This window comes from Balaenoptera musculus, chromosome 2 (genome assembly GCF_009873245.2).
Source record: "Balaenoptera musculus isolate JJ_BM4_2016_0621 chromosome 2, mBalMus1.pri.v3, whole genome shotgun sequence".
NCBI classification, from domain to species: Eukaryota; Metazoa; Chordata; class Mammalia; order Artiodactyla; family Balaenopteridae; genus Balaenoptera; species Balaenoptera musculus.
In genome coordinates, this window is record NC_045786.1 from 108,766,117 (window position 1) to 108,779,232 (window position 13,116).

The 13,116-nt window shown below is 37.4% G+C and overlaps 1 protein-coding gene and 1 pseudogene across 5 annotated transcripts in view; one reads left to right on the forward strand and one right to left on the reverse strand.

Moving 5' to 3' along the window:
* The window catches only part of HECTD1 (HECT domain E3 ubiquitin protein ligase 1), a 96,650-nt gene that overhangs the window by 68,931 nt on the left and 14,603 nt on the right, over positions 1-13,116 (reverse strand). For all 5 annotated transcript variants that reach the window (XM_036842421.1, XM_036842425.1, XM_036842423.1 and 2 more), the window contains exon 3: positions 3,195-3,429. In XM_036842421.1, the coding sequence (XP_036698316.1) occupies positions 3,195-3,429 (235 nt within the window). The remainder of the gene's footprint in view (positions 1-3,194; positions 3,430-13,116) is intronic.
* On the forward strand, positions 5-319 carry LOC118891140 (annotated as a pseudogene).

The window sequence follows — 13,116 nt, forward strand, 5'->3', positions numbered from 1 at the left end:
TAGAATGACAGAAAACAATACACCCTCCAAATTGGTTAGGAGCCACATTTTAAAAAGGGCAGGGTCTGAGAAAGGGGGCGCAGAAGCTGTGTCCGGCTGTGAAGATGGCAAGAAGTAGTCCCTGAAGCAGCCCAAGAAGGTGGCCAAGGAAGATAAGGCATTCAAGCAGAAACAGAAAGAGCTGCAGAAGAAACTCAAGGAGCTAAAAGCAAAGGCCATGGGGAAGGGCCCCCTGGCCACAGGTGGAATTAAGAAATCTGGCAAAAAACTGTTCCTTGTGCCTGAGGCAATGGTGATCCTTAATTCCATTCTCGTTTAAACATCTGGATTCCCTGCCATAACATGCTGCTACCTACAGCTAGAATGAAGTGTTGACTTGGAGCCTGTTGTACCTTTAAGAATAAACTTTTCAGAACTTCCCTGGTGGCGCGGTGGTTAAGACTCCGCACTCCCAATGCAGGGGGCCCGGGTTCGATCCCTGGTCAGGGAACTAGATCCCACATGCATGCTGCAACTAAGAGTTCGCATGTCACAACTAAGGAGCCAGGGAGCCACAATTAAGCAGCCCGCCTGCTGAAACTAAGACCTGGCTCAACCACATAAAAATAAATAAATAAATATTAAAAAACAAAAAAAAGAATAAACTTTTGTTAAAAAAAAAGTGAAGCAAAACAGAAGAAATTAATTTTAACATATTTTATTTAGCCCAATATATCCAAAGTGTCATTATTTCAACATGTAATCAATATAAAAATTATTGGTATCTTTTATGTAATAAGTCTTCAAAATCCCATGTATATTTTATACTTATAACACACCTTAATTTGGGGTAGCCACATCTGAAGTGTTCAGTAGTCACATATAGCTACCATATTGGACAGCATAGGTTTAGGCGGTGAAACCTGCATGGCAAGCTAAGAACTACAAGTAATTTAGCAAAAGTTTATAAAGGTCCTAGACATTAAAAAATTCAATAAACGCCAGCTATTACATTATTCATCATCCTCACACTTACTCTATGAATATTAAGACATTAAAAATCACTTTTATTTTCTAAATTATATTGATGTTTAATGCATTCAGGTAGAACTAAAGAGTTAACAGGGTCCACAGGTCTTACAGGCATACCAGAAATTTAGACTTTATTCTGTAAGCAAGAAAAATGTTTTAAGCGGGAAATAATATGATCAGATTTCCAGTTAACATCTGTGGGAAGCAGGGTACAGGGAGAGTGTAGAGGCAAATGCAAAAATTCAAGCATTAATATTCATGAAAGGATGAGGGCTTAACTAAGGCAATAACAGCAGGGACAAACAGGAGGAAATAAACCAGAAAAGCACTTGATCATTAATTACACGTGTGGAGTGGAAAAAAGGAAATAAAAGATAAAGCACAGGTTTCTGTCTTAAGCGACTGGCTACAAGTTGATGTCATTTATCAAGAGAGGAGTTTATCTGTAATCAAAGACAATGAATTCAAACATCCAGTTGAATATGTCCAACAGGCCTTTGAATATGGAGTCTAGAACTCAAGAGAGAGGTCAGTTCTAGAGATAAAGATGTGAAGGGCATATATTTATATATGAATGGTATTGATGCTCACAGATGAAATTGTCTAGGCAAAGTTTATACAGATTTAAGAAGCTAAAAACAGGACCTTAGGAAATACTACCATTGAAGAATGAATTAAATAAGAATAATCTGCAAAGGAAACAGAGAAAGGGAGAGCAGGGTGTTAACAGACAAGAAAGAGTTTGAAAATATAGGTCAGTGAATAAATGCAATGGCGTAAAACCCCAGTCCTGGAAGAAAAATGAAGTGATGTGATCAAGAGAATAAGAGGGGGAAAAGCTCTGAACAGAAAAACGAATACCTCTTCCTCTGAGGCCATAGACAGAAATAAATCTATAAACACAGAGGCAGAAAGTCAAGATATTAACACCTACAAAAACAACTCTCAAAGCATGGGGAAGACATTTCCAGTGGTCCTTGAAGTTATAACTTTTTTTATAATAATACTATAACAGTTAATTGTCTTTTTCTTTCCTATTCTCTCAGGAACGTAAGGCAGCATTTTCTAAAAGTTATATGAAGTGTGATATAGCAACAGGCTGAATGCAGAAGCAGATATTAGGACCCAGCTGTCTTCTATTAAACCACACATTTCAAACGAGACTTAACAATGTTACTCTTCTCACTAATTTTCTCTTTGTTCAGGATATAGTGATTTTCATTAAAAATGTAATGTATGTTAACACATAATGAGTTTGTTATTTTATGATAAATGAATAAATATTTTTAAATTCTCAGTTTTAATATCTTATATGGTAAATATAAATAGAACCTTCATAAACAAAGGCTCTTTGCGGGTCCTCAATAATTTAAGACTTGTAAAGGGATCCTGAGACAGAAAGTTTGAAAATTGCTGACCTAGAGCAGCAAGAATCATAAAAAGAATGAAACAGGAATCAAAAAAGAGAATCACATAAAATCTAAATGTGTTCACCAAGTACTTCCAATAAACTACTCACCAGTACTGATGCTTTTAGAGTAACATAAAGTTTATAATTAGTCCCATCAGGAATAAAACAAAACCGCTAACTCTAACAGGAGTATAGCAAAACAATTAAATTCATGGGCCCTAGAACCAGACTTCCTGATCTTCAAATTCCTAATCTTTGAATCTTGGCTCTCTGCCACTAACTACTTGCATCATCCCAAGCAAGTTACTTAATCTTGGTATGCTTAAATTTTTTTCACCTATAAAACAGAAGTGATGATATTAGTGGCACCTACCTCATACAGAGTTGTCATGAAGATTAAATGAGAGTTAATATATGTAAGTGTTTAAAATAATGCCTAGCCCTGGTGGTCAGTGTTAGTTGTCATGGTTCCTGTTGTTACTGCATGCATACAAAATCATTTTGGATAAGAACAGAAATAACCTATCTCAAAGTGTTAGTGGCTACCAGAAACCAAAGAGCACTGAGGCAACACACAAAAGCATTATCAGTGACCTACAATTTTCCTTCAAATATAAGATTTCTTTTCCCAAGCCATATGGGATCTCCTTTGGTACATAAGGACTGTGACTTCCATTGTTTTCAACCACGGAAAGAATTTTTTTTTTTTTCAAAATATATTTTTTACTCTCTAAGTGATCTTCAAATGGGCCAATAAATAATTAAGACTTACCTTTACACATTGTTCAGCTAAGTCCCTGCTTGTCCTGTTGTTAAGTTCGACTACAACCAAACGATTGCAAAGTGCTTTTATAGCTCCATCTACCCCAACAATCCTTCGAGTGCATTCTGCAGATACGTCCAGGTAGTATGTTATGGCACGGGCTGTCACCTCTAGCACATTGTCTGGAGCACTTTCGTCAAGAAAAATTTTGCAGAGGGCTGGTAAGAAAGTGCGAGGAGGACATCTGTAGTGAAAGAAATCATATTTCACCTAGGATTACTAAATTCTTAACATCAAAAAGTCACCAAAGTAACAGATAATAAAAACTATATCATAATACATCATGCTCAATACTGCTTCTGCATATATATTAGGTAATATTTCTCATATTGCTTTTGCTTCCATAATAATACTCACAGGCTAATTTCATCATTGCTGAAAATATAAAGTTGTAAACAGTTTAAAGTAGCAGAATTAACATGAAACCATGTTCAAAAAAAATTCCTATTCAATACTCAGCTCAAACATCAACCCTGTAAAACCTTCCCTAACCTCCCCAAATAGTCAGGTGGTACTTTCATGTTCCTAAAGCCTCATAAAAACAGTTCCCACACTGTTTAATGTATCATTTTATTTCCTTATTTACATTAAGAGTTCCTGAATGCCAGGGACATTGTTCAATTCATGTTGTATGGGAACAAATGCTGATTTGGGGTTTAACAGACCAGAGTAATACATAGAACAACAGCTATGTAGCATTTCTGGTCCTGATTTGTAAAGCAAATATAGTATCTAAACAATATCTACTTTATATGGATGTTATGAAGATTAAATGAAATTATATACATTAAACACTTAGCTCAGTACCTTGGCACCATATTAAACTAATTAACGTTAGCTCCCCTTCCCTCCTATGAATAGCTAATACCTGCTATATAAACCTGCATGACAGTTTTATCAAAAGAACATTTTGCATTTTTTAACCAATATTTTATCAACACTTAAATTATAAAAGACCATAATTTAATTTAGTAGAGATCTCAGTTACATGCCATCAAATACTTTAACTTATCTGCACAGACTAAACTTTAAATGAGCTACAGATAACACAAAGGGCACTATAGTCATCCCTCGGTGTTCAAGGAGGAAAGATTTCAGGGCCCCCTGTGGATAGCAAAATCTGTGGATGTTCAAGTTCCTTATATTAAATGGTACAGATACAGAGGATATGTGGAGGGATACAGAAGGGCTTGCTGGACTCTCAACGTTTCGGTGGAATTATTTTTCCTCCAATTTTTAGTGTGCACATATCTTTAGTAGCTTTTAAAAAATATCTGTAATGTATGAACGTCAAAGTAACTCTAACCTTTATTATCTGCTTGAATGATGTTCACTTAAGGGGTCCAGCAGCAGGAATATTATCAAAGATTTTAGAAGACCTCTTGCATTCAGTGACTGACCAGTCACTGATTAAACACAGGTGATTTTTATTAGCCAGCATCACTGGCAACCTAGGTCACATAGTCACTAATAATTTTTCTGAGGAGGAAATGCTTTAAGATTAGGTTATGGAGATAGTCTGATAGTTCTCAGGTAAGATCAGAAGACTGACTAGCATATCAGAATCTTAAAGTATTTTTGCTGCTCTCTACATTGGCATATGTAGTAAACCAAAGAGACAAGATTGTAAAAGTGTTAATACTACTGAGGAACAACACACTCTTAAAAATAATGTTTTTTGCCTTAGAAAACAGTAGCTTTTGAAAAAAGAATAAAATTTTTAAGTTGACAGTCCTCACATCAAATGACAAGAATGGATCTACCATATGATTTATATTAAAAATAAGAAAATATCCATCTATCTTACACAGTACAAAAACTGGACATCAAAACACAAAACTTAAGAGAAATGTTCAGTATAACTATCTATAATTCATGGGGAAATGTGGTATCTGCTTATTTGGGGAATAACTATGATCCCTGCTGTGTTCCCTAAAATGTGACGAATCTCCTGAACAAGTATGGCTCAGGGGCCAATTAAAAAAAAAAACCACACAGAAAGTTCTAAACATAGGTTCTCAGCTGTTAACTGTGATCAATTTTATTTCTAAGAGAAAAACAAAAATATCCTGCATACATATTTTAAAAGAGCTTATTTTATGTCAGGTATAATGAAAACCTGCTTTGTGAACTTTTTAAAGGTATGGTACAAAACATCTGTTGTAACTTTTGGCTATTAGACAGGAAAAAATTTTTGTTTTTCTAGCTCTTGAGTTACTTTTTAAACCATGAGAAGGTATTTTAGGCATATTCACTAATTTTTCAATTTAGAACCAAAGCAATTTACAAACATCTCAACAATACAAATTAACTATAAATTGAGCAAAAAAAGTAGAGAAAAACATGTCAGTAGTAATTAATGAATTCTGAAAAGTACAGAATAATTGAAAGAACTATAGTTATATTACTTGAAAGTTCATATTGCAACTAAAACAAATTACTAACAAGTGTTGTTGCTTAACATACTCTGCTGGATAACCTGCTTTAAGACAGTCACTGTGATATAAACATTTATAAGACCTTAAAACTGTCTTTTCACTTGTTGGTTAGTAACAATTTCCTAGAATCATTTCCAAAGAAACCCTGTGTTGATAGATACTTCAACTGGGCCTTTAAATCCAACTTGAGCTTCATGGCTATTCAGGAAGCACTTGCCTATCTTCTAGGAACAAGACCCTCGCGTTCCTTGCCCTTCGTCCTGGGCTACAACCACAGCCACAACTTTCCCAGGTCTGTATCCATGTCAACAGAGATTAACTAAAAAACTAATTTACATAATCAAGAAAACTCATTATAAATCTGTGATCACCAATATTAAATAAACACAATGCCCAGTAATTCTGCTACATTTCTTCCAGTGTCTGCAACGAGTATCTCACACCTTTTCTTCAATTTTCTCTTGGCTTAGTTACTCCCTTAGTTTTCCATTCTAGCCTCAGTCCTAAACTCCCTTCTCTTCTCTAGCTCATCTCATCTATTCCCTTTGTTCATACACCATAGCTATAAATCTCATCCACATACCACGAAAATTCCCAAAATGTTATCTCTACCCCAGACCAACTAAATCACTATCACTATCTCCATTTAGAATTATCACAGGCATCGTAAAATGAGCATATTCAAAACAAATGTGCCTCCACCTCCAAACCACTGCCTTTGTAAATATCACAACCATCCAGAAACCCAGAAATCTGAGAATCATCCTCAGTTTCCCCCCACATTTTCCTCACATTACACATCCAATCCATTAGTTAAATCCCACCAATTTTCCCTCTAAAATATATCGTAAATCTGTCCACTTCTCTCACATCTTCTTTTACAAACGTAATCTAAGCTAACTTCAAACTCTTGTCTGAACTACTGAAGTAGCCACTTAGACATCCACATAAGAGACAGGTTTAGCACTAGTGTTGAGGAAAGTATTTCTAGAGGGAGAAGGAGATCAGTCTGGACTAAGGTGTAAGAGCATGAGCAACATAAAGAGGGCATCTATGCAGGGGAACGCCTCAGTGATGGGCAACTGACACAGACAAGGGAAGTGATCAAATCAATAAATATACTGAGGATAATGGGAGCCAGATATCTTACTGGACTGGAGTTGGAAACATAGAAAAGAGAAAACTAGAATGAACCCTGAGGTGTTAGACTGGAACTGGGGGTATTGGTATGAACTCATGGTTTTCTACAGACTGATAGAAAGATAAAGACACATAAAGATGCTAATGTGTGTGCTGACCCCTCTGCCTAAAATGCTTTTCCAACTCTTCCCATGGCCGGTTCTTTGCCATCCTTCTGTCAGCCTAAATGTTACCTCCTCAGCTTCAGGCTTACCTTTCCTAACTACTCAAAACAGGACTCCTGTTTTTTGTCTTAATTTACTTTGACAATTTATATTTATATTTCATTTTTTGTTGTCCACTGTAACTCTCTCCTAAAAATCTGTAAGCTCCTCAGGAACAGAGATGTATTTCACACAGCACCCAACAGGGTTCTCTGAATATGGGAAGATACTCAAGTTTTATTTGTTGAATGAATGATACCAAGAAAAAATAAGAACTTTTTTGCTTATGGAAAGAGAAACCAAACAAAAAAGAATTCCATCAGCTCCCCAAACTGATCTGCCTCTCCACCCCCATGCCCAACCCCTCACTACTATGTCTCCACCCCTCCACACACATGCCTTCATCCTAGCCCAACCCCCATCAGGTCTCCTTCCCCTGCCCCACACCTTCCCACAACACAAAAAAGTGAATCCACTTTTATCTCTCATTTCCCATAGAAAGCAAAACACCAAATCTAGACTCTAGTCTAAACTGCTCTCTTGAAGCCCAGAATTACAGACCCAACTGCCTCCTTTACTCACCTGTCATACCTAGAGATGTTTCAGGAACCATCAAACACAACCTGCCAAAACTAAACAAAGTTTCCCTACCAAAAACCATACTATTTATTCTCTAACCTGCCATCCAACCAGTCACTCAAGGAAAAATCATAAAATTCTTCCAAACTCCTGTTTCTAAAATACAAAAATCAACACCTAATCTTGATGGTTCTACCTCCTAAATCTGTTTAATATCTTAATTGAATTCCAACTAGAATCTCTCACTAGACTTTCCAGATCCTCGTGGCCTTGAACAGGTCCCCTCTGCAAGAAACATTTATCCCCTTCTTCTCTGTTTCACTTGTATTCCTTTTTCAAGGAAACTTTTAAAATTAAATTTAAAAAATGTTAGGAACACTCAGGTCAGAGAGTACCTCCTCTAGGAAGCCTGCCTTAGACAAACCTCACCACGCATTCTCAGTTATGTTCCTCTTGGGTGGTTTCAGAACATTCAGTGAAACCCATCTATCAGAAGCATCTGTCAAACTATATTTTCCCATTTATCTGTCTCATCCATGAAAACATGAGCTACCTGATAGCAAGGTCTGTACCTTATCTATCTCTGTTCTCCTACAACCAAGTCCAGTACTTGTTATCTAGTGGACACTCAAATATTTGATAAATGAATACATGAAAATAATCCCAGTTTCAAAAAATTCAGTTTAATAGAGAGAAATATAATTTAAGTAAGTAAAAATAAATATAACAAGTGCTGTAATAAAAACCTGAAAGAAGCAGTTTCATTAAAAGTTTGGGGGGGGTAGTTTAATATCCAAAATATATAAACAGCTCATACAACTCAACATCCAAATAAAAACCAACCTGATTGGGACTTCCCTGGTGGCACAGTGGTTAAGAATCCGCCTGCTAATGCAGGGGACATGGATTCGACCCTGGTCGGGGAAGATCCCACATGCCTCGGAGCAACTAAGCCCGAGTGCCACAACTAATGAAGCCTGCATGCTGCAACTACTGAAGACTGCACGCCTAGAGCACGTGCTCCACAGCAAGAGAAGCCCCCGCTCGCCACAACTAGAGAAAGCCCACGGGCAGCAATGAAGACCCAACGCAGCCAAAAATAATTAAATAAAAAATTTAAAAAAAACAAAAAAACCCAACCTGATTAAAAATATGGGCAGAAGACATGAACAGACATTTTTCCAAAGAGGACATGTAGATGGTCAACAAGCACATGACAAGATGCTCAACATCATTAATCACCAGAGAAATGCTAATCAACCACAATGAGATATCACCTCACACCTGTCAGAATGGCTATCATCAAAGAGAACACAAATAACAAATGTTGGTGAGGATGTGGAGAAAAGGGGACACTTGAACATTGTTGGTAGGAATGTAAATTGGTGCAGTCACTGTGGAAAACAGTATAAAGGTTTCTCAAAAATCTAAAAATAGAACTACCATGTAACCCAGCAATTTCCACAGCTGGCTGGGTATATATGCAAAACAAAAACAAAAAAAGTAATTTGAAAAGATACATGTGCCCCAATGTTCACAGCAGCATTATTTACAACTGGCAAGATATGGAAGCAACTGGAGTGTCCATCAACAGAAAAAAGGATAAAGAACATGTAATACACACACACACACACACACACACACAAACACACACAATGGAATACTACTCACCATAAAAAAAGAATGAAATTTTGCCATTTGCAATAACATGGATGGACTTGCAGGGTATTACGCTAAGTGAAATAAGCCAGAGAAACACAAATACTGTATTATACCACTTATACGTGGGATCTAAAAAATAAAACAAACTAGTAAATCTAACAAAAAAGAAAGAGACTCACAGATATAGAGAACAAATTAGTAGTTACCAGTTGGGAGAAGGAAGGGGGAAGGGGCAAGATAGGGATAGGGGATTAAGAGGTACAAACTACGATGTGTAACATAAATAAGCTACAAGGCTATATATTGTACAGCACAGGGAACATAGCCAATATTTTACAGTAACTATAAATTGAGTATAACCTTTAAAATTGTGAATCCCTATGTTGTACACTGATAAATTATGTAATATTGCATATCAACTATACTTCAATTAAAAAAAAAAAAGGTCTGAGAGGGAAAGCTCAGCTCAGGGGATTTGGGGAAAGAAAGACCTCACAAAAAAAGGAAGAAGTTTGAGTTAAATCAAGGTATTCTCTGCCTTGAAGAGTTACTGCAAGAACTTGGTATAAAGTATATAAAATATAGTGTTTAGCACATAAAAGATGCTCCATAAACCATAGGGTAGAAGTTTACCAAGCAGACAAGCTCCTGTCTTCTAAGTAAGGAGAATAGTATATGCAAAGGATGGAGGCTTGAAGAATTATATACTGTGGCAGATTGTATTTTCCAACGATATCCACATTATTTCCCATCCCACATATCCATAAATTCTTTTTTACAAGGTGACTTTGATACTCTTTCTACTGAGAGGGTCTATGTTCCCAGGCAGGTTTATGATTACAGTGAAAGTTATCACTTTGTGACTTCGAACACTAAGTCAATTCTACTGGATTCTCTTAGGACTCTTGCTCTTAGAACACAACCACCATGCTGTAAGGAAGCCCAATCAGCCACACTGCAAGGCCAGGAGATGTTTAACAAATGCAACTAAAAGCCAGTATTCAAGTGCATGTGAGAGAACAAGTCATCAGATGATTCCAGTGCCTGGTCATCAAGCTTTTGTTATTTACAAGTAGGATCATACTACAAATACCATCCTATAACTTGCTCATTTCTTTAATCAATATGTTGTGACCACCTTCCCACATTAATATGACTAGGTCTAGTTCAATCTTTCTAATGTCTACATAATAGTCAATATAATGAATAGCCATACACTGTTAACCATTTAGATGGTTTCCAGGTTTTTTACTACTTGAAGCAGTCCTGCAGTGAACAATATTGGAAGTATATCTTTGCACACCTGTACCAGTATTTATGAAGGAAAGATTCTGAGTATTTCTTTAATTAATTAATTAATTTATTTTAATTTAATTTTTTTGGCTGCATTGGGTCTTCATTGCTGTGTGCGGGCTTTCTCTAGTTGCAGCGAGCGGGGGCTACTCTTTGTTGCGGTGCACGGGCTTCCCATTGTGGTGGCTTCTCTTTGTTGCAGAGCATAGGCTCTAGGCGCGCGGGCTTCAGTAGTTGTGGCACGTGGGCTCAATAGTTGTGGCTCGCGGGCTCTAGAGCACAAGCTCAGTAGTTGTGGCGCACAGGCTTAGTTGCTCTGCAGCATGCGGGATCTTCCCGGACCAGGGCTTGAACCCATGTCCCCTGCATTGGCAGGTGAATTCTTAACCACTGCGCCACCAGGGAAGTCCCTTCAGAAGTATTTCTGTGAGTACATTTTTTGGTTTGACAGATATTATCAAACTGACTTCTAAAGAGGCTATACCACTGTATACTCCCATCAGAAGCATTTTAGAGTACCTATTACCCCACTCATAGGCCACTAAAAATGATATTACCTTTACATTTGTGCTAAATTGATAAATATTAAAAAAAAACTTTATTTCATAAAATTTGGCTGGCTGTGACAGAATTTAATAAACTTTAAAAATGAAACACAGAATATTCAAACCTCCACCAAGAAAACAAAAATAATCTAAAGATGTATACATATACATATACACAGACAAATACTTCAGGATATACAAAATCTCTAATTAGAACAGCAAAAGTCATAAATAAGCCCCCCCCAAAATTCAACACTCACATTTTATTTCTGTATTTCCAATACAGACTTTATTTCTGTATGAACATGTACTTAAGGCAGATACAAAATAAATAAATAAATTAAACTACCAAACTGGGTATATATTAACATTATTTTAAAATTTCCATTCCGGGGGACTTCCCTGGTGTAACAGTGGTTGAGAGTCTGCCTGCCAATGCAGGGGACACATGTTTGAGCCCTGGTCCAGGAAGATCCCACACGCTGCAGAGCAGATAAGCCCATGCACCACAACTACTGAGCCTGCACTCAGAGCCCGCAAGCCACAACTACTGAAGCCCGCGCGCCTAGAGCCCATGCTCCACAACAAGAGAAGCCACTGCAATGAGAAGCCCGTGCACTACAACGAAGAGTAGCCCCCACTCGCCGCAACTAGAGAAAGCTCGCATGCAGCAACGAAGACCCAACGCAGCCAAAAATAAATAAAATAAATAAATTTATAAAATTTCCATTCTGATTTCTCTTAAAAGATAAAAATCAGGGGCTTCCCTGGTGGTGCAGTGGTTAAGAACCCTCCTGCCAATGCAGGGGACATGGGTTTGAGCCCTGGTCCGGGAAGATCCCACATGCCGCAGAGCAACTAAGCCCGTGCGCCACAACTACTGAGCCTGGGCTCTAGAGCCCATGAGCCACAACCACTGAAGCCCGCACACCTAGAGCCCGTGCTCCGCAACAAGAGAAGCCACCGCCATGAGAAGCCCACACACCAAAACGAAGAGCAGCCCCCGCTCGACGCAACTAAAGAAAGCCCACGTGCAGCAATGAAGACCCAACGCAGCCAAAAATAAATACATACATACATACATAAATAAATTTATTAAAAAAAATCAAAATTCACTAACTTACTCATTCATTCCTCCAGGGAATAAAAACTTGTAACATTATCTTCAATTAGATTCTCCTGCAATCAACTGTAAAGTTCAAAACAATCAAAAACCACAAGGTCCACTACCAATAGCAGTTCCACTTTGAAATTACTCATGAGAAGGTAATTATATATGAACATATTTTGTCAGACTTCTAAAAACAATTAAATATTAATTCAAGCAGATAAGGAAATTTTGGTTTCCTCTTACATGTAATTTTGAAGTCAGCAGTTCAAAAAAACATACCATCAGGCAAAAATGTGTGTACAAAGATGCTCATTGTTGCATAACCTATATATCTAATAACAAGGGTATAATTAAGCATATGACACATCCGTATGGCAGATTATGCAGGTTTTTTAAAGCTGTTTACTAAGAACTAATGATACAAATACATAAAGAAAAGGGGGACTTCCCTGGTGGTGCAGTAGTTAAGAATCGCCTGCCAATGCTGGGGACACAGGTTTGAGACCTGGTCCGGGAAGATTCCACATGCCGCGGAGCAACTAAGCCCATGTGCCACAACTACTAAGCCCGCATGCCACAACTACTGAAGCCCACACGCCTAGAGCCCGTGCTCTGCAACAAGAGAAGCCACTGCAATGAGAAGCCCGTGCACCACAGCGAATAGTAGTCCTGCTTGCCACAACTAGAGAAAGCCCACACACAGCAACGAAGACCCAACACAGCCGAAAATAAATAAATAAATTAATTAATTAATTAAAGAAAGAAAAAGGGAAAAATATATCCATTATGGTGTTTATCATATAAAACTATGCAAAGAAACTAGAGCAAAAAGTTAAAATGGCTTATTTCTAGATGGTGCAATTATAATTTTCATTCTCTAGATTTCTGACTTTTCTAAAT